At 31.7% G+C, this 22,174-nt stretch overlaps 1 protein-coding gene across 20 annotated transcripts in view; it reads right to left on the reverse strand.

The window, feature by feature from the left end:
- mmd (disintegrin and metalloproteinase domain-containing protein mind-meld) overlaps positions 1-22,174 on the reverse strand; it is a 374,487-nt gene that overhangs the window by 33,449 nt on the left and 318,864 nt on the right. For 17 of the 20 annotated variants that reach the window (XR_012454178.1, XR_012454177.1, XM_074114437.1 and 14 more), the window contains exons 9-19: positions 20,483-20,655; positions 20,233-20,402; positions 17,866-18,029; positions 17,322-17,489; positions 16,557-16,752; positions 16,050-16,161; positions 15,843-15,962; positions 14,168-14,249; positions 12,476-12,571; positions 9,669-9,849; positions 4,890-5,028 (exon numbers count right to left, since the gene is read on the reverse strand). Coding sequence is in view for 18 of the 20 variants with exons in the window: in XM_074114437.1 (XP_073970538.1) it covers positions 4,890-5,028; positions 9,669-9,849; positions 12,476-12,571; positions 14,168-14,249; positions 15,843-15,962; positions 16,050-16,161; positions 16,557-16,752; positions 17,322-17,489; positions 17,866-18,029; positions 20,233-20,402; positions 20,483-20,655 (1,601 nt within the window). In the remaining 2 variants the exon portion in view is untranslated. Of the gene's footprint in view, positions 1-4,889; positions 5,029-7,429; positions 7,533-9,668; positions 9,850-12,475; positions 12,572-14,167; positions 14,250-15,842; positions 15,963-16,049; positions 16,162-16,556; positions 16,753-17,321; positions 17,490-17,865; positions 18,030-20,232; positions 20,403-20,482; positions 20,656-22,174 lie in introns of all 20 variants that reach the window. The other 3 variants (XM_074114433.1, XM_074114431.1, XM_074114424.1) reach the window with 2 other exon arrangements.

The raw sequence follows: 22,174 nt of genomic DNA on the forward strand, positions 1-22,174 counted from the left end.
GAATAAAAAATCCGTGAAATGGATTTTCCAGTTAAGAGCTTCTGATGGCTATGACTCAGTTAGGTCCATCGGTAGAGCCCAATTTAAGGTATAAAGATTCAATTTACTGCGATTTTTGGTTTTAGAGATTTCGCACACAAAAAATAATTTTCTAAAAAATCTAAAAACCTCTATTTCGGACTCTGGAGACCACAAAATGGATATTATAAAACCTCAAAATCAACATTTTTAACATGAGCAACAATATCTTGCTTTTACCTAGCATGAGGTACAGTAATAATTTCATCAAATCATCACTCACCTGTATAATGTTATCACCAACTTGTTAAAATTACTTATTATTTACATTTCTGTGGGTGTTCTAGTAGTTATAGAGGTGGGATTTGTAACCGCGTGTAGGTTTTATTTGTTAGAAAAAATTGTTTACAGTAAAGCATGTGCTACCGACAGAGTGCACGATATCTACAATAATTTCATAGTTGGACATTAAGCCCAGCCTGAAAAAAAAAAAAAAATAGGTGAGATTAGTTTACTTTAATTTTGCAAAAAAAAAAAAAGATTTCAAACTATCCTCAACTTCATTTCTTGTTGTTTTTTTAAATTTATAATTTTGGAGAATAAACAAACATTCAAAATGCACAAATACATAAATAAATATCAAACACACATAATACAAGCTTTACTTAAAATGTACAAAAATTTAGAAAAGGAAATTAGGGCATCTGGGATAAAATCTGTAGTACGGAAGAAAAGATATAAAAATAAAATTTAGGATATAGGGACAATTTAAATAGGAAAAAACCAAATAATTGACTGAGGTTTAGATTAGAAAAAAAAAAGTAGTAAAAATTATTAATTAAAATGACCTCATTTTTAATTATTGCTTACCATTTTTACCAGTTGAATAATTCCTTTAGTTTTTACACGTTAATTTATTATTTTTGTGGATTATTATTTTAATTTTAAATTAAATAAATGTTAGTTTATGCATTGTGAAAGAATTAATAAAACTATTCTAAAAAATAAAAAATAAAAGAAAAAGTTATTCTGTGAAGCAGTGTTTATGTAAAGTTCAAACATGCGCCTATATCTGTTTTTTAATTTGTTTCATTTAAAAAAATAATTAATTAATTTAGCCTATTTCTTTTTAAAAGCAAATTAATTTAGCAGTAAGCCACTAAAATTTTAAGTATTAAATTCTATTCAAGTTTTATTTAAAACTTAAAAAAAAAATATTTAGAAAATTAAAAAGTCCAGGAATTGAAAGCAATTTTCGAACAGAAAACCAAATAAAATTTTTAATAATATTGACATGATTAAAATTTTGATCTTTCGAGTTATATTTTGAGATACTTTCAACCTGAACCTCTTATCCTTAATTTTCTTTTTTAAAAAAATACTTCATTCCTGCACTAAAACAAAGCGAAAATTATTCTGAAAATAAAGTAATGAAGAAACAAAATTAAAATAATAAAGTCAATGCTTTTGAAACTTAAAACTAATAAAAAGTAAATTAAAAAAAAAGTGTATTTTTTATTATTTTTTTTGGAAACAACAAGATCAGCCAATTTTGTCTCTAGGAGTTCACTACGGAGTAACAATCTTTAGAAACAACTGAACAATAATTAACTAAAACAAATTTAAACAGCAAATTATAAAATAAAATATTTAAACAAAATAAAGGTATGAACACTCAAGTTTGAAATAAATCTGGTTTGTACAAGGCTAACTAAGAATCGAATTTATTTTAATAATAGCCAGAATAAAAATTTAAAATAGCGCGTTACTTAACAGAAAATTAAAAGAACATGTAAGTGCAGTTTTATTTTTTAAAAAAAATTGTGAATAAGAATAATTAAACCTTTAAATATTATTTCCCTTGTACTCACCATGCAAATAATAAAATTTCATTAGGATAAAAACTAAAGAATCGTGCACCACAATATTTAACAATGTTACATAGTTTTGGTAATTTTATCAAAATATGTAAACAAGATAATATCATTAGTAACTTTTCAGTACTTTTAAGCAGAACAACTGGGTAAGATATCTTACTAAAAAAAGGCTTTCAAGAAAATATAACTATTTATGAAAAGAGAATCCATAAATCCATTGACCCGGATTTCCATCCGAATCATTGACTCGGGAATTCCTGATGAAAACGAACAAGTGTTATGGCAATATTTTCGTGTCCTAATTTGGACATACGATACGACATAACAGAATTACAATGTTTAGCAGCAGAGATGATGATGTTGGGAATCATCATGGACAAATCATCATGTTGTGGCAACTTTTTGAGCAATATCTCAAAGGAATCAATCAATTAAAACAAAAAAATTGCTGTGAATTATTTTTCTACGGGTGGAGCAAAATAAATCAATCTAAGTGCAAATTTATTTGCTATGATGTTTTCGATTCCAGAGTGCTATAGGTTAGAATAACTGTAACATTTTAAAGATTGTTGTTAAACTAATTTCAAACTTTTGTTGTTAAAAACTGTAAGAAAGTACACGAATTTTTGTAAACAAATAGAATAGTGAATGGTTAAAATCTCAAATACATAATTTAAAAGTTATTTACCTAAAGAAGGTCAACCATTTTCTAGACTAATTCTAAAATATTTATCTTATCCTGTTCACACAAAAACCTAGCCTTTTATTCATGCTGAGCATGAATGCTCTCACAGGTTTTTAAGCGAACCTTTGATTAATCAATTAGGGTTTTTTCTTTTAACGTTCGATGGCTCTTTCCTGCGGTTAACTTTCACAAGAAAACCCTAGATCCAAACATATATGTGATAAGTTCAATGATAATGATACCAAATTGAAGTAAAAGGGTCTGAAGTAGTTTGCATCAAGGGTGTTTAATGTTTTTAATTATTTATCGCCAAATAAATGCGCAACTAAGATAGAACCTAGCTGAATTGTCTTAAATTTGGTTGACAAATAAATATTATATGAAGAATGCCAGTAATTTAGTTACTAAAATGTAAAAAATAATTATTAATAAATTGGTTCTTCGTAATATCACAGAAGAAGGCACCTAATTTTCTTGGTCGGGAAGAAAGTTCTCTTTTAATGAACATTTCACTTCTAATTCCATTAAAGCGTCATATTGCTTCTCAAAAGTAACTGAGACTACATCGAAAGATAGAATTGACTTTAGCAAATAAATAACAAATCTAATATTTTGTTTATTGTCACCAATATATTGAAACCTTCTCCAATACTAAAAAACTACAATTTTATATCCTTAATCTTTGGCCTCTATAGAATATAATGGGTGCGTTCCACTAAGCGCTCACAACGATCAAATTGTACCTTCAGCCGTTCCACTTTACGACCGCGGTCGTTGTGGTTGTGGCGAAAATGTCACTAATGACGTCATTATTTTCGCTCACGCGAAGCTCACAACGCCCCACCTTAACAGCTGGGTCGAAATGGGCGTTCAGAAATTTGGCGCAATTTTTAAAATCAAAGATGGCGACCGAAAAAATTATATTAGGTAAATGAAAGTATTATCTCATGTAAATAATAGAATGTGTTTCTCGAAAGTCTAAAAAAAAATAATAAAATGAAAAATTACTTATCCCTTTACACACTAAATCACTGAATAACGACCAATTACACTTTGATAGTTAATAATACGTGGCTTAAGTTTTCGCTTTTCACTATTGCGATTTTGTAAAATTGCATTCCACTTTTTATCGGAACTAGATGAAGAACTTTCTAAAGCATTATTACGTTGCATTAATAAATATCCTACTGTTGCCGCAAAAGACATTTTAATTTTATTTAAAAACGTAAATTTTATAAATACTTCACGAAAATGTAATATAAAAATTGAATTATATTTTTTATATAAGTCAACTTTACCAATAATTAATAAAGTTTATTATAACTGCATATAAACGGGGTTAAAATTAAAAAAACAACCTCTTCAAGCTTCTGACTTATTTTCGAGGTCGCCATTTGTAATGTTTACATGAACGGTTAAAACGCCCCATAGTCCATTCCACTTGAGTTTTCGATTGTAACGCTGGCAAGCTAGTGGAACGGATAAAATCGCGGTCGTTAGCGTGATCGTTGTGAACGCTTATTGAAACGCACCCAATGAAGACTTCAGTTCTTTTTTTCGGAGAGAATTTGCCAAGTGAAACTACTTTTTGCCACTGGCTACGCTCCATATCTTGCTCCAATTTCCAAGTATTACACTTTGTTGGACTTTTTTATTTTTTAAAGGATAGAATCTCTTCTTAAAGAAACTATTGATTTTTTTTGGGAGGGAAACAAATATAACCACACAAAACATCAAGAATCAATAACTACTGTAATGCCAGAAGAATGTTTTTTGCCTAAGAGGCTGTAACTCGGAAATCTTACCCAGAAGATGCTTTAAGCTTTAAAAGAAACAGTATTCCTTTTTCTTTTTTTTCACAAAAAATGTTACGTATTTGTTTTAACCATTGAATAAATATATATATATTTTTTTTTTAAGAACTAGTCAAATTTCAGGTGCAATACATATTTGGGTAGTACATTGCAAGGAAAATGAAGTAAAGTTATGTCACGAAAAGTGAATGCATTTTTGAACCAGTTTTCTACTTTTTTTAGCCAAAATATCAATTCTCATTAACAATCAAAATAAAATTTTAAAAAAAGCTGAAAGCTCTAAAATGATGGCTAAATTTACTGGCCCAAAATGTAAACCAATCGTTGATTGTATTTTCATTAAACTGAAAACTAAATAAAAGAAAAGAAGAAAAATAACCAAAAATAATGAAAACAAATTAATATAAAATATATAAAAAAAAAATAAACAAAATAAATTAAAAATCAAACAAAATAAAGTCTACTTGGCAGGCTTTTTTATTATTTTGGACTGACCTGAGACATAGAGAGAAGTTTTTGTGAACTACGACCGATCTGTAGCACAAGGCACTCAATGCAAACACTATAAATACGCCCCCCACCACAGACATTAGCGTACCGACCAGGAATACCGTGTTGGTGCTGTGAGAGTTTTCTGTACCGAACAAGAGAAACACAATACAGATAAAGATTATTAACCGACGACAAAATCCAAAAATTTTGTAGGTAAAAGAGAAAGAGAAAGAGAAAAACAAAAAGTTGAATAAAAAAATTTGTGAAACATTAGGGTGAAGGAAGTAAATAATTTTATTGATGAATAATTATTTAATAAAATAACGTTAGAAGATACAATAAATAAATTATTAGGGCGCCAATGGGGCAATCGGATAGGAATGGAAAAATATTTAAGGTTTATCAAAGAAAGGAACCAGGATGCCCATATTTGATTATATACATATTTATTACATATTATTTGGGTGTACCAAAATGCACCCGAATTCCATGCACAGACATTAAAATCATTTTATCAAAAGCAGAAAGCGTCACAGTTGTTTGAAAAAAATAAATAAGGAAAAAAAAAATTAAATCAATAAAATAATAAGGGAAAATGAAGAAGGAAGGGAAATTTAAAATTAAAAACAAAAAAATCAAAAATTAGAAACCAACAACAAAAAAAAATTATAGCAAACATAGTGTTAAAGAAAAACAAAAGCTTACTCTTAAAAAAAAATTAATATATAGCACTAGAAAAAAGTTAATAAATTAAAAACAAAAAAAATCGCTGAATTTCCATTAATTTACACCACAAACATTAATATATAATATTATATAACAAGAAAAAACGCTTTAGAATCGTAGCATAATCCCTGTGCATTCAGTAGATTTACGACAATGACAAGATTTATAAGTATACCCATTTCATATTTTTTTTTTTTTAAGTAACCAGTCCTAGAGGTAATGAAAACTAAGCTACAAAACATTTAATCAAAATTATTAATTATTCATTTGACGTGGCATTCATACCATTATTGAATCAGCAGCAATTCTATGTACAAAATTTCAATGTTTTTGAGGATCTATTAGAACTTTGAACATTTAGAATGTTCTTGAATGGCTATTATTAAAAATAAATAAATAAATAGTATTTCATATGCAGAGAGCAGACGACACGCTTTATTTTCTGTTTTAATTCATAAAGATCCAAAATGTTAAATATTTGGATGCCTATCCATCTTAATTAGAATATGGATTTGTGAGTAATGAATTAACTAATTTACTAACCTAACGAATTTTTTTGTTTTTGTTTTTCTAACATTGCTCATCTTTGTTCTAAAAGGAATATACTTAGAGAAGACAAAATAAAACTAGAATTCAGTAAGGATATCATTCATCCTTAAAAACCCTGCAATTTAGAAAGAAAATTAACCCAAGTTCGACCGATTAAAAACGTATGAGAATCGTTTGCTAAAGAGAAAGGCGATTAAGGTTAAAGTCAAGAAAATACCATGAGAAGCTGTTAATTCTTACGAAAACGTCAGATAATCCTAAGGGTAGAGCAAAAGCAGTTTAGTTAACAATGGACAGAACAAACTAGAGCTTGAAAGACAAGAAGATGCCTCACCTAAAAGTGTCTCTTGTCTGAAATGAAGACTGTAATAGAGTTACAGATTTGGCACAAATGTTGAGCAGCATAGGTATTCCACATCTTCATTAGAAACTGGAAGACCATTCTTAAAAATGTGACGGAGTGTATTTTTTGTTTTAAAAAATTGATAATATGGATCCAGATACGGTAACCACAAAATAAATTCCTCCTAAAAGAACAAAGAAGAAAGACCACCAACAAGATGGAGGTAGCTGATTGGCAAAGGCCAGATTGAAAATAAAGCAGGATATAATTAAAATTTGTAAGGTCCACTGAAGTTCAAAATACTGAGTAGAATAACTGATCACATTATTTCCTTTTGCTGCAGAAGACATATCCATTCTGGCTTAAAAAATCATAATTCTGGCTTACAGCAAATCATAATGGACCTTTTTTGCATTACTCTTTTTCTTGACGTTTTAATGGCAACAGGGTTTACTCCAAAGAAGTTGGTATCATTAACCGTCTGTGGAAATTTAAGATTTACAGTCATAAATTGCTATATTATTGTTTAAAGGTCTTTTTTTTAAAAAAATTGAATTGCTGCTGATAAAAGATTACCAGTTCTGAACTGCAACAAGCCCCAAACACAAGCTTTTGTTGAAGAAAAATAAATAAATAAATAACACCCATTCAAGAGAAAATAAAATTGATACCAACAACATCTTGCATCAAAAAATAACAACAACACAAATAAATATCAGGTCGTCAAGTTTTTAATCGAGCAGAATCAGAAAATGCATAATCGTTGCATAGGGAGAAGAAAGATTAGTAAATTCAAGTTGTCACACTCCAGGTATTTTTTTAAATTCTGTTTCCAATATATATGTATATATTATTTTTTTTATTATTATTATTATTATTAAAAAAGAGTGATGGTTTATTGTTCAGTTTCGTGGTCGCTTAATACCTGTAGCAAACGGCAATACTAGCAAAGCAAATGAAGACGGTCTTCACAACGCCCACCATAATAAACACCATCACCAATGTACTCACTTTGTCCGTTTCTTTACCTGGAAAAATATTTTGTACCCCCGAATTTACGGGGGAACGAAATGAGGTTTATTTACTTAAAGATTGAGTATTTATTTTTTTGTCAATTATCTTGTTTTGATTCAATTGGTTAATGAAACGAAAACACACTTAAAAATAGATACAATCTAACTTGGATAACCGAAACATGGACAACAATCTAGTAAGTAAACATCATTCGAAGCATAATGTTTCATAATGGAAGCAGGCACATTTCTATGCACAGATAAGACAATATCTTAGGGATTATTCATTTTTTATTATTGTGTCAAAAAATAAATGATTAAATGTTAAACGTCTTCTGCAACTATTTCAAATATTTTTCTTTCATTCTTTAAGAAACTTTCTAACTCGAATTCACCAAAACCAACTGTTAGCGAAACGGGTCCACTGAAATTTCAAGAACATTACTAATTGTAACAAAACAAAACAAAAATCGAATCCAAAATTGAACATTTTTTTATTAAAATCAGCTTTCACAAAGCTTTCTTGCTTTCCAGTTTTCCTTTTTTTTAAAAAAAATGAAAAACAGAAAAAAAATCAACTTTGATAACTACAAATACATTTTAAAATTGAAGGAAGAATAGTAAAAACAAAAAATCAAATTTTGAAAAAATTATGGCTTCGCAATTATCTGTTGATTTATAAAATACTCCTAAATACCAATTCTTGATAACATAGAATTTAAAATTAGATTTATTATAATGTGCTCCTAGGCAACAATTTTTTTTCATTTATTTATCCTTTTAATGAAATTTACACCTGTACCTACAGGGTACAATAAGTAAATGCGATAAGTATAAATAAAGAGCATGGCAGACGTGAATGAAGGTCATCCAATGATGGCCGCCATTAGTCACCCAGTTGGTCACAAGGCCAACGGCGCCTCAGCCGTCTTCGAGGATTGGAGGGTAGTATAGTTGAAGATAAGTTTGCAGCTAAAGGGTTGGGATGAAGTGAGAGTTTTTGATGAAAATTTTTACATCGGATTTTGGCAAGTTCGGAGATGAGTGGAATTTAGAGATCTGTATGTATTGTGTGGTTGCTAACATAGAACGGAGCGTCTACTATGCGGCGGAGTATTTTGGAGTGTTTGCAGTCTATTGATGTTGGATTTTTTTTAGCTGTTCCGTAAAGTTCAAGTCCGTAAGTCCATATTGGTGTGAGAAGAGCTGTATAGAGTCGTCGTTTGTTCTGTAGTGAGAGTTTTGAGCGTTTCTCGAGTAGTCTGGCTAGAAGTTTTGTATCGTTTGTTTTAGTTCGGTGCGTTTAAGTCTCGTATGGGGGTTCCCAGGTAAGTCTCTTGTCCTAGGTACATTCCAAGGTACCGCACATGGTCGGCTAGTGGGAAAGGTGTATGATGTAAGAAGATAGGTGGTGGAGTTTGACGTTTGTGTGTGAAGACTATGTATTTAGACTTAGTTGGGTTAATTTTTATATGCCAGTTTTCTAACCAAGGTTCTATTGAGTGAAGGTGGGACTGTAGTGAGCGTACTGTGAGGGTCAGAGTGTGTGGAGAGACTGGCAGTGTCATCAGCGAAGGTGTAAATAGAGGTATTAAGGTTAGAAGGTAAGTCGACAGTGTAGATTGTGTAAAGAAGAGGAGCTAAGATAGTTCCCTGTAGCACACCAGCAAGGACAGGATAGATGGAAGAGTGAGTAGTGCCTTGGAGAACTTGAAAGAATCTGTCAGAGAGAGATAAGAGCTGAGTATGAGGGTAATAAGTGCTAGGAAGGATGCGTTTGAGTTTCCACACAGTAGACCTTCGTGCCAGACTCGGTCAAAGGCTTGCGAAACATCGAGGAATACTCCAGCGCAGTGTATTGCTTTCGCTCGAGTGAAGAAGCGATGGTGTCTACAACACGATGGGCAACAATTTAAAATCCAGCTTTAGTAAAGTTCAACTTATTTTAGGTATTGTGGGAATTTGAAGACATCCAAATATTTTTCTCTCTTGAAAAATAAATCAGAACCTGTAGTAAGAGAAAGGAAAAAATAGTGGACTGAATTATTTCTACCTTCCTAAAAGATTCTCTTACCTAATAAAATTAATAAAATAAAAGTTAAAACAGAAGTTTTAATTAAAATTAAGCAATATTAATAAAAAATTTATTACCATAAGGCGTTTCCTTTTTATTCATTTGTTTTTCGATATCCGCTTTATCAGATTGGGACTGTCCACTACCTGGATATGCTGTTGCTTCAGGTGAGGGCGATATGATAATCTCAACTTGGATTGAACAGTCCGGACCTGACCAGCCCAAGAAGCAGTAACATTTGTTTACATTGGTGCATACCTGAAAGGTGGGAATTATAACATTATTTTACCAAATAACAACGAAAGTATTTTTTTTGTTTTTCACTCTCTTTTTTTCACTTTATTGGTAATTTTTAAAACTACAACACAAGTTGTATTAAGTAAATTTGCTGTTAATGGTTCAGTTCATATATTATGAAACGTTAGAGCAATCAACCAATGGTGAAACCCTTTTACGGTGGACTTAACTCACAGAAATAGATCTATAAATCACTTCTGCTTCAAGCGAGGGAGCTGTGGAATCTGCGGTAGTGAGACTTAATTAGGTCGATGAAAACGGTATGTGAATGATAAGGTTTGATATACAGGGTGAACCAGTAAGGAATGTCCATGTGTGTATTACATCTAAAGTGAAGTTCAATGACGTATTGACCAACTTCATATTTTCTACTTTTTCTTGCCATAAAAATGTTATTACCCAGAAAGTTTTAGTCCGAATTCGATTCTGATGACACGGTTAGAAAGACAAATAAATTGTCTAAAAATTTGTCACCATTTTGAAGCATAAGTTATTCTCCAAACAGCCTCAATCTTCCTCCAGGATACTGGACAAATAAAAGTATTAGAAATTTTTAAGAAAACTCATTAGGCCCTTATGTGATCATTAGGGAACGGATTCGTATGTATTTACATATTTTTTTCTAGGCAATTTACAGACGTTTTTCAACTAGAAGTATTCATACTGACACTTTTTAAGCCGTTTGAGTCTACTTTTATTTCACATATTTCCACATATTTGGATGTTATCGCATATTTATACATATTTGATTAAAATAAATAAATATTTCTACATGTTTAATCAAAATATGTACATATTTTTTCATATTTTTCATTTTGGGCATATTTTCATAATTGGGAGGTGGTTGACAGGAACTGTGAACCACAGACTGTAGGGCTGTGAATCACAGTGGGTACAATGGTTATTGTAATTTACACAGAATGCTGCTTAAACAGTGACGGGCACTTGTTAGTTCTTTGAAGTTGTCCGACGTTGTCTGTTCTTTCAGCTCGTTCGTTAAAGTGTCCAATTCATTTCGTTCGGTCACTTAGTGTATTCTTTTTTGGGTGAAATGCCACGAACATCGGCCTCAAACAAACAACTGGTTGCTAAATATCTTCGCGAGTTTCCAGCAGAACTTTTTCGAAGTGATGGAGACATTTTGTACTGCACAGCTTGTGACAAGCGCGTTTCTTGCTCTCAACGTTCCCAAGTCACCCAACATATTGCCACCGGATCGCACATAGAGAATAAAAACAGAAAGAAAGAGAGGACGTCCTATCAAGTCTTCCTTACATCTCCATCATCAAGTAAGTCTACTCTGAGTACAGATCTGTGTCGGGCTTTGGTTAGAGCAGATAACCCTTTCCACAAACTTAAAAACTGGTAGAAGTACTGAGCAAGAACAAAGGGTGGGAGACCATCTGCCAGATTTCTGATATTATCAGTGGAACAGAAGTCACCTCAGAACATCGTGTACCCTTTACAACCAACGAGATAACTTCTTTCAGTAGATGTTGAACGATCTTTTAGTCGTTACAAGTCCATCTTACGCCCAGATCGTCGTCACTTTACGTTCCAACATTTGAAATTTCATGTGGTTGCAAACAATTTCGAAGAGTGAAGTTTTCAAAATTGAAAATTTAACACATCTTTTTATAAATAGTAAAAATGTTCTTTGTTGTATAAATCATTATAACTTGTAAAAACAAATTATTTTGTTCCTAATAAATTATTATAAATTGTAAAAATGTTCTTTTCTTGTATAAATAATTATAACTTGCCCCCCCCCAAAAAAATCCATTTTCATAAAAAAAAATGTCCATTTTACTTAAATATTCCAGAAAATATTTTAAGAAAATCACATATTTTCCACATAATTGACGAAAATAAATGCATATTTTAATTAAATATTTGGCATTTTTAAATACATAAAAATCCGTTCCTTAGTGATCATTATCCAGACCTAAGTGCTGGCACTTTTTTTTTTTGTAAAAGTTTCCTTGTCTAATGGGCTTTCTAACGGTATATCATTTTCCAGGATTCCTTTTTATCTTCGTATGAGAAAATTACGTTTGTTTTTGCAAGAAAACGTGTTCACGAGCGAAACTCAACAGTGTTAGTTTATCAAGTTGTTTAATTCATTGAAAACTCTTTTAGATGGACCAGTAGTCAATTTTAATGTAGGCTGTCTTAAAAGTCAAAGGTTACAAATTACACTTTAAACATTTACTTCTGATCTCTCTGAAATATTTGAGAAAATGTTAGGAAAAATTTTTTAAGTTTTTATTTCATAGTCCTGTGAAATGAGCTTTCAATGAGTATATCTCAATTAAATTTTAGTTTCATTAATGTTTTGATTGTGTTCAGGACCCTCCTTAAGTACGAGTAATGAACTGCATTAAAAACATTTCAATTCTTAATTGTGTTCGTACATTAGTGAAGTTCGTTTAATAATAATAATAAAAAAAAAAAAATTAAATTGGCTAATATTTTATTTGTAACATCTTTTTTTCATTAAAATGCATTAATAAAATCCTCATCTTTGCTTTGCTCTTTTCAAGTTAAATAATGAAAAACAAATTTATATAAATATTTCCAAACTTACCCCATTTCCTGAACATTCAAGTTTATTGTGATTGCTTGGGCAAGTTCCTTGGTCCATATGCGGAAATATACTTGTACACGTTTGATTTACGCAAATCTGTAATTTTAAATTAAATTTATAATGAAATTGAAGCACTCTGAGAACTTAAAATATTTAATTTTTTTTGTTGAGCATGTTGCTTTAGTGCAAATAATAATAATATAATAATAATAATATAGTGTGTTTTATTGATTTCATATTTACAAAATTCACATAAACAAGACATTACACAACCAAGGTCCGTCCGCCAAGTTGACCATCGATAAACAAAATTTATGCTCTGTACTAAATTAAAATAAACACTTCTAAATTAGGAATATACAATAAAAATAATCTAAACAAGAACAAAATACATACATAAATCAAGACTTTTTTTTCATTTAATAATAACTGATTATAATATATGATTTTAAGGGCAGATTCATAAATCACCAGCCTAATAATTAAACTCATTAATTAAAAATGACCTATATTTCAAAGCAGAGACAGTATATTTATAAAGTTTTTCCCATCCATAAAGACCATTTAAATAATTTATTACTTCTTGTAAGGGGACAAACCGTTCACCGAGCCATCTTAATCGCCATTCCTGTAATACAGGGCACAAACCAACAAAATTTACCACATTTTCTACATCGCCAGTATTACATAGTGCGCACCTGTACTCACTTTCACCCCTACTCACATGAAAATTCAATTTAAGTAGCTGGCCCCTCAATTTCATGATGGTACTAATCAGACCAATTGCGTTACTATCATTAACATAATTATCAGACGCAAGTTCTAAATTTAATTCCTTGTACAACTTATGGAATCTTGAATTTTTCATACCATTAACTAAATTACTTTTAAACTCTATCTGAATAGCGCTTAACAAATTGTCTGCTGAGCCCTCGTAGTTGCCCCTAATTACTTGATCTGAAGAGCTATATCTACTGCACAGATCCGTGTATTCTTTAAACCAATATAATTTCTTACTAATAATTGTATTGGCTAAAATTCTAGGGAGGCGTTGGTCCGGCATTGACAATACTTTTTGAACATATTTGTAGTGCAAGTTAAACGTAAATAAAAACAGAGGGTTTGAGCTTGTTTCCGTATATAAAACATAATGCGGGGTGTTCAAAGGCAGTTTGAATAGTTTTTTCAGGAAAAAGGTATTTAATTTTTCAACTTCCTGAATACGAAGAAAACCCCACACTTGGGCAGCGTAACAAATTATAGCCCGCATCACGGAATTAAAAATAGTAAACTTAGCGCTCAGAGGTACATCACTATTATTAATCAGATCCGTGTACGTTATCATAATAGCTGACTTAGATAAACTTAACTTCTCTACAAAGTGACGGGTCCAGGATAATTTAGGGGTTAGGCCGACTCCCAGATACTTATAAAAGTTAACAATTTCTAAATTTTCCCCATTTAATCTCCAGGTTTCCTTCCTCGCTAATTTGCCACCATTTCTGAACACCATAACCTTCGATTTATTCAGATTAACGGCTAAATTCCACTTATTAGAATATTCTCCCACGCGATCGATCATTTTTTGAAACACATGCGGGTCCGAAGCCAATAGGACGATATCGTCCGCGTTAGTGCAAATAAAGAGTTTAATAAAATAATAATTTAATGAATTTTAAAAATATTTCTCACCAAATTTTCTCCACATGGGGTACCATCTCTTACCAGACCTAAGTCTGGAACGTCTGGCTGATCCACAGGACCACTTGTCGCTCTGTAATTTTTTTTTTACATTTATTTTATTTAAAAAAATGCATTTCGATTGTTAAAAATCTTATCAGATGATTATTATCATCATGATTACTATTAAATAAACCGTTCTTGAGATAGAGCGCGAAGAGGGGGAGGCGCTTAGCCCTATATATAGTAACGTAAGGTTAACTGTGCAATTCAGTACATAGTAAGTTTTCTAAAGTTACAAAAATATTCTAATTATTAAGCAAACTTAAGTTACTAACTAATTAATGAATCTATATAAATAAAAATGTAAATTTTCCTTTGTTCAAAATCTTAAATCTTAGAAATTCTTCACCGATTGCTTTGAAATTTGGAGACAAAGTTGCATTTGAATACAGGCGTGTTTTTATATACTTATTTTATGTATAAATGTCACTCCTGCGATTTGCAAAAACATGTTTTTTTTTAAAAAAAAAAAAACACCGCCATCTGTTGGACGTAAAAACAACACACGCTATACTAAATATTTTACGACACCATTTCAATGTTTCCGACTGGATGGTTAAATTAAATGTTCATAGATTTCAATGTGCAACAAATAGCCCTGAATCAACCGGCTACAACGTTAACTTCTTTCTTCACGTTATATCAAAACACTTCTTATGCGTTTACAAAAACACTGCTGTATTCCAGAAGTGCCTAAGTATTACACATGGAATGCGAGTAGAAAATCAGTTCAAACGAGGAGAGCGAGTCGGTGGAAAATCTGGCATATTTAAAGAAACTACGACAGGCATCCCAATCAAAATGAATGCTTCTTTCTTAAATAAACCCCGGTCCAACAACAATTGAGAATTTGGGCAAGCGTATATTATAATAAAATAACACAAAATACAAAAACAGGCACTAGGTCAATGTATACAATGTAAACAAAATAGGCCGACCAGTCTCGCAATTAGAGGTTTAGAAAAAAAGGAAAATACAAAATCATCATTAATTTTGATTGAATTTTCTCAATTTCTGTTTGAAATATTGTTTTTTTTTATGAGGAGCGGGTATTATATACATTAGGTCGGCTATTTTTGGGTTGTAGTAGTTCAGAAAAAAGGGAAAAATACAAATTATTCATCGCTTTTAGCTGGAATTTCCTTATTTTCTTTTCTAACCATGTATTTTTATGCCAAGCATGTATTATACGCGTTAGGTCGGCTATTTTTGGATGTAGTAGTTCGGAAAATAGGGATAAATACAAAATCATTAATCAGTTTTTCTGGAATTTTCTTAATTTCAATTTCGAACATTATATTTTCAGGATGAGTTTATAATATACACATTAGGTCGGATGGTTTTGTTTGTAGAGATTAAAAAAATCCATATCCAAATCAAATTCGTACATTGTTTGCAATCATATTGACCGCCTGCTCTCCTTCATCTCCAACAGAGTTATAGGAGAAATATAAATCGCACGTGGCTGAAGATATTTTCTTCTCTGTCAATTTGAAATGCCATCACCGAATCTATCTGTTGCTGCTTCGTTCGATGTAGAATAATTGCGTCGTGAAACAAATTACATCAAAGCGCGATCTTTTGTCACGTGTGCAATCAAATAATAAAAATTAAAATCACTTACTTGCATTCATATTCGACACCTTTCGTTGAAATAATAGTTCTGGAATATAGCTGATCTACGCCAGCAACTAGAGGATAACTACTTCCCCGCTGGCATTGCAGGGATCCACAGCGAGAGTTCCTACAGTTAATATTTAATAATAGATAATTATATGAGATGCTAAAATGTTGACAACAGGATTATTTATTTATTTATTAAATTACTCACTCCTTATCACATTTAATAAAAGCTTTTTTATCACTATCATAACCGCAGTGGCCACTGAATGAGCCTTTAGAATTAAACTGTTTATAACATTCGATATCACCGGCAACACCATCTGAAAACGAGAATTTACTGTTATTTCTGTACAAAAAAAAAGATCTTCTACCTAAATTTTATTATTATCAAGTCTTTATTTAATAGAAAACAAATATAATAATACATTTCTGATAAAATGTAGGTTCCTAAAGACCTCAACAAGTATGATCCTAAGACCATCACCAAATTCGGCGATAAGTAAATTAAATAAAAAATATTTATAGTAAACTTAAGGTTTCAATAAGGTTACTAAAAAGAGGCCTTTATTTATATAATTAAAAAATAAATAAATACCAAATATGAAAATACTATTGAGTAAAATATTATAATATAAAGAATTATGAACGTTTTTCTTATTTTTATTAATAACTTTTAGAATCATTCACAACTAAATATATTCGTAATTAATTTTACCATAACCCCAGATCTGTTTGCATTGTAGATCAAGCGTGGGGCAGATTCCATTGAAACAGTATCCAGATTCTGAAGCGCATGGGTTGCCATTCTTTTTATGTACATCTAATGGACACTGTCCATGTTCACCGGTACAATGTTCTGGGAGATCACATTCGTTGCTAGCCTCCCTACATACTGTACCACCTTTTTTTAACTGAAAAAAAAAGAAAATGTTAAGTTAACCAGTAGATTATTTAAGAATTATTCAAGAATATAATTCAGTATAATTATATATTCAGTAGAATATTCAAGGGTTAGTTTTTTTGTTTTTTAGATAGTAGAAAATTTTTAAATCAAATTTCACACTGCTATACCCCATATTTTTTTTGAATGATTGAATGAAACAAAACAAAAAAAAATCTAAAACATAGATCATTTCAACCAGATATAGACAATTTTTAAAGTCAATCAAACTAGAGAACCAGAAATACCGCAGAATGTATGGATTGCTCAGCGGTAGCAAGAACCAAAATCTGACAAATGTATCTGCAAATTATACAGCGTTCAAAGGAAGATATTTAAATTATCCTCCAGCCCATATTAAGTTTTTATAACTTTTTTAATAAGTTGATAGTGGTCTATAGATAACCTTGGCTACAAAACTGTCTGAACGCTTGAATGCCAAGAGTCATTCATGTTAACTGCTTCATTTGTGTTCAATGGCCATTGCTGTAATTATGACTGAGCTACACTTGAAAGTTTAAAAAAAAAAGAAGTTCATACCTTGCAGGCGACGCAACATGGACCAGAAGCACATTCTGCTTCTTTCTTTAATTTACAGGTATAGGGATCACAGCAAGGATCTATATCCTGGCATTCAGGAATCATTCCGCAGTCGCAATCTTCTCCTTCTTCCACAACATTATTGCCGCATGTCCGCCGAACTTCCAGCTGCAAACAGCATATTTACTTTATATTTAAGATTAACACAATTTTATAAACTTTAGATAAATTTTCAAAATTATTTCTTGTCTGACAATTTTATTTCAATTTTTCCCAATCTAAATTTACTAGTGCAATATATTTTAGTGTGCACTTTTATATTGATTTGTTGTAGGGACACTTCTTGTAGAAAATGATTCCTTATTGCTGGTATGTAACTAACTTAAGATTGCCCTACTGCCAGAAGGCAGTACAAAAAAAAAAAAAAAAAATTCAAGCTGTATATTTACAATTGTTTAATATCTATGTAACAGACAATTATACTTTTACATTTATCTAGTTTGCCAATGAAAAATATCTTAAAAAATATGAAAATAGTACTTACCTCATTAGGTTTGTTGAGCAAACAAATACCGTGGCCAGTACGAAGGGCACTATTATAATCGGAACGACTGCACTCACTGAATGTGTAAGGTTGTACATTCTCTAGTCCTACAATGGACTGGGCCATAATACACCCATGCCAATCTCGACATACACATTTTTCTCCTGAAAAAAAGAATTATTATTATTTTTTTAAATTATTATGATAAAAATTAGGAAAGGTAACTTTTGTTACCTTACTACAACAGAATAGATCTGCTATTCATAGGAGTCTTAAATAGTTACTTTCTGGAAGAGTTAGGTATCATTTTTCAGGGTTTAATTCAGGGTACCTTTTTTTGTAGTTCTATCGTACAAACTGGTTTATCATTACAAATGTTGACAGTGACTGAGATTGTTATAAAAGTTTACAGAAATTAGGAAATTGTTGATAGAGAATCTATTTTTTAGTTTTTCTTCTTCTATTAGATATCCTTGTCGTTGTTATCTCACACAACTTCATTCACTTCACTTTCTTTCATTGCAGATCAAATGTGTACTGGGCTGTGTTCCTCTGGGGGGAGAAGAATAACCTGCCTCTAGGATATTTGGTAGTATTTAATTTGCACGAAAGATTGCATTACAATCACCAAATCCTTCTCTGGCACTGAACAGTTATGCCGTGTATTAAATAAATTCGAACCAAGGCTAACAGAATTTGCTTAAATAGGGCTAGAGAATAGCCTATTTAACAGATTCCTGCCAATACATATGTTGTTGCATTTGGTATCTGGCTCTATTAAAAAGTTTGTTTGAAATTATTTGTTTGTAGAAGAATAAGGTTATAAATTCTTATTAAGCGATCACAAAATTAATGGGTTGTCAAATAAGTTCGTTCGGTTTTTAATTTAGTACAGATTCATCCCGATTTTCATTTTTTATTTTCGACGCAAGCGCACAACTCGATTGTTCATTTGAAAGATTATGTTAAGAGTAACCTTTCTATGAATTTCGGTTTAACTATTGTGCTTGCTGCGTAGCTTTAAAGATAAAAAAAATAAAGTGCATTTTCGTCATATTGTGCTCTATTATTTTAAAAAAGGCAAACTAGCCGCAGAGGCTCTTAAAAAGATATGTTGTGTACATGGTGATGATGCCTTAACCAAAAGTGGTTTGCCAAATTCCGTTCTAGAGATTTTGGCAGAAATGATGCGCCCCGCTCCGTACGCCCGACTGAGATTAATTCAGATGATGACAAGGGCGTAATCGATAAAGATCCATGCGAATCGGTGAGAGAGATAGCAAGTGCACTCAACATATCCCATACAAGCGCCGAAAAGCATTAGCGTCGGCTGGGATACGTTTCTCGGCTCAATGTTTGGGTGCCGCATGAAGTAACCGAGGCCAACTTAGCCACTCGTATATCTATTTGCGATTCGCTGCGGAAACGTCAATAAAACGATCCATTTTTAAAGCGGATGGTACCAGGAGATAAAAAATGGATCGTCTATGATAATGTAGTGCGTAAAAGATCATGGAAGCACTGCAGTGAGCCGCCGCAAACAAGCTCGAAGGCGGAATTGCATTCGAAGAAGAGTATGCTCTCCGCATAGTGGGATAACAAAGGTGCCATCTATTACGAGCTGTTACCGTCAGGCAAAACAATTGATTCAACCGCATACTGCTTGCAGTTAACCAAATTGGACCAAGCAATCCGCACAAAATGTCCAGAATTGGCAAATCGCAAAGGTGATGTCTCCCATCACGACAAGGCCAGACCGCATACGTCATTGATCACTCGGTATAAACTGCTGGGATGTTTTCACCAAACCTGGCACCTTCTGATTATCATTTATTCTGATAGTTGCAGAACTCCATGAACGGAAAAACTTTCAATAAAGAAAAGACTGTCAAAAAAAACATTTTGATTGGTTTTTCGACGATAAGGCACAGACGTTCTACGAACGTGGTATAATGAAGTTGGTGGAAAGATGGCATGAAGTCATCAATAAGAATGGTCAATATATAATTGATTAAAATTTATTCTGTGTATAAAAAAAATGGTTATTTATTCCACCCTCAAAAACCGAACGAACTTATTTGCCAACCCATTAATTTTCTTAAAAAATCAATCCTGTACCTTAATCTCAATCACTTTACTACCAAGTCTGGAATTAGATTAAACGCTTGCTATGCTACAACCAGTGGAACTGATGCCGATTGGTCTCCGTGTTAAGCCAACCAAAATAACTCACTTTAAATAAGTCAAAAATTTAAAATCTGAAGTTGTATTCCAATGATTCTGGTATAGCAAAATAATCTACATTCAACTACTTTTAAAAATAATAATGGCTTAAATATTAGTCTTAAAAAGTAATAAAGGGTTTACTTCTACCATCATGCCCCATGCCAATGTTATGGCCAATCATATGAGCCATAGTGCCTGCCAACAAGTAAAGCTCATAAGCGTTGACGTCCACGCTGATTCCAACGCTTTTAGGCGTGCACACTGTTTCTGGCACTGACATACCCGCTTCACCACCTTGGAATATTTCACCACTAAACATAAACACAAAAGTTAAAATAATTTTTGCTTTCAACAGACTTTTTTTTTGCAATAAAACGAAATGTATACTTACGTCAGTAGCTGTGCGGTATCTTTATCTATGTGGAAGAGATTTCTAGAAGTATAGTCATTAAAATTTAATAACGCTCTACTTATATCTTGTGTTTTGTCTATTACTGCCTGATTGGCACCTTGCCATGTCTCGATGTACACCACCGACACACGGGTGTTCAACGTTCGGAAATACTGCACAAACAATTCTGCATTAGAAGAGTGCCTTCGCAATTTTGCTATTAATGATTTAAAAAAGAATTAAACTATATATAGTTGAACAATTTGAAGAAGTCAATAATTTGTATACAACTGTAGCAAGAACGATGCCATTTTGGTCAACTAACTTAGCTCTTTGCACTGTTAAACCTAGAATAACCTACACTTTTCTACAATAATTTATTATTAAGCTTGTTTATACAATGTTTTCACTGCAATCATCTGCTTCGTTTCATATTCTGCAGCTGCTACAATAGAAAATGCTTATATACATAGCTGAAATAATTTTTACTGATATGAAGCCACTGGGATGATTTCAAAGATTTGTTCACATGTGGTTGTATCCAATGCTGGACAATATTGAAAGTTTTTATTCATCGTGGTAAACTCGTTTGCTTGCATTCGATTCAGTTCCGTATTTTATCTATCTTCAGGGACAGATGCATGTTCTTTTTCTTTGAATTTACAGTACACCAACAATTAAGGCGCCCTGAGCTTCTAAGTACAACCCCAGTATTACCAGAGAATGCTTATAGGCTATTTTCAGAAATGATTCCACTTCAGAGTAATTTGAAGTGGCTCAACAAGTTAGGCACTAACACTTTGTAAGGGAAAATTTTCCTAACGAAAAAATTATTTGTATTTTATCGACCCAAGAAATATTGGACAAAATAACAGCCTTCTGCCAACTCTATTTTCTGTGGATATTCGTCAATAATGAGGCTAACGTTTAGGTGTTGGCAAATTACTGGATACAATCTTAGTATATAATATTAATTAAAATAATAAAAAATTAGCAGCTGTATTTGTTTGTTTGATGCTAGAGATTTGTTTTTAAATTTGCAGGTTTCAAACCAATGATTATACAGAGTGAAAAAAGGTCCTTGTACGAATTTAGACAAACATTTTATCAATTAAAATCTGTAATTTTAATTAAAACCGTAACAAACAATTTATTTTATTGTTTACAAATCTTTAAGTTTCATTTGTAAATAATTGTAACGTTTAATGAGAAATAAAGTAAAATTAAAGTCATAAAACATTTGTAAATGTACATCATTTGGAGTTTGTTTAAAGCAAAACATACAAAACGGACAGTTTACCCTTCGTACCAATTCCCTTCCTCTATACACCCTCTCACTGTCAAACTTACATGCCTACATTTAATAGCTAAACAAGACTGACAGCATTGCCCGTTGGAACAGCATTTAATTCACACACCGAAACCATTAGTATAATTGCGGGCTTTCAATTGATTAATGTATCTCATTTCAGTACAAAGGACAATGGAATTACAACAAAATTACAAATAAAATTACAGTCAAAGAACATAGATGAGGTAATTTTTTTTCTCGTAAAATCGCTGTATACAATCAAAATGTTTAAATGTACTCAACAAAAATTGGTTGTTCAACTATCTTTTATACATGTTTAAAAACATTTTACCCTCTTTTATGTGGTGATCAAAAGGCGAAAGATTTATTCGCTTTGAAGA

The sequence above is a fragment of the Rhodnius prolixus genome, unplaced genomic scaffold (assembly GCF_049639745.1).
Source record: "Rhodnius prolixus isolate KJV_2025 unplaced genomic scaffold, Rpr scaffold_7, whole genome shotgun sequence".
Taxonomy (NCBI): Eukaryota; Metazoa; Arthropoda; class Insecta; order Hemiptera; family Reduviidae; genus Rhodnius; species Rhodnius prolixus.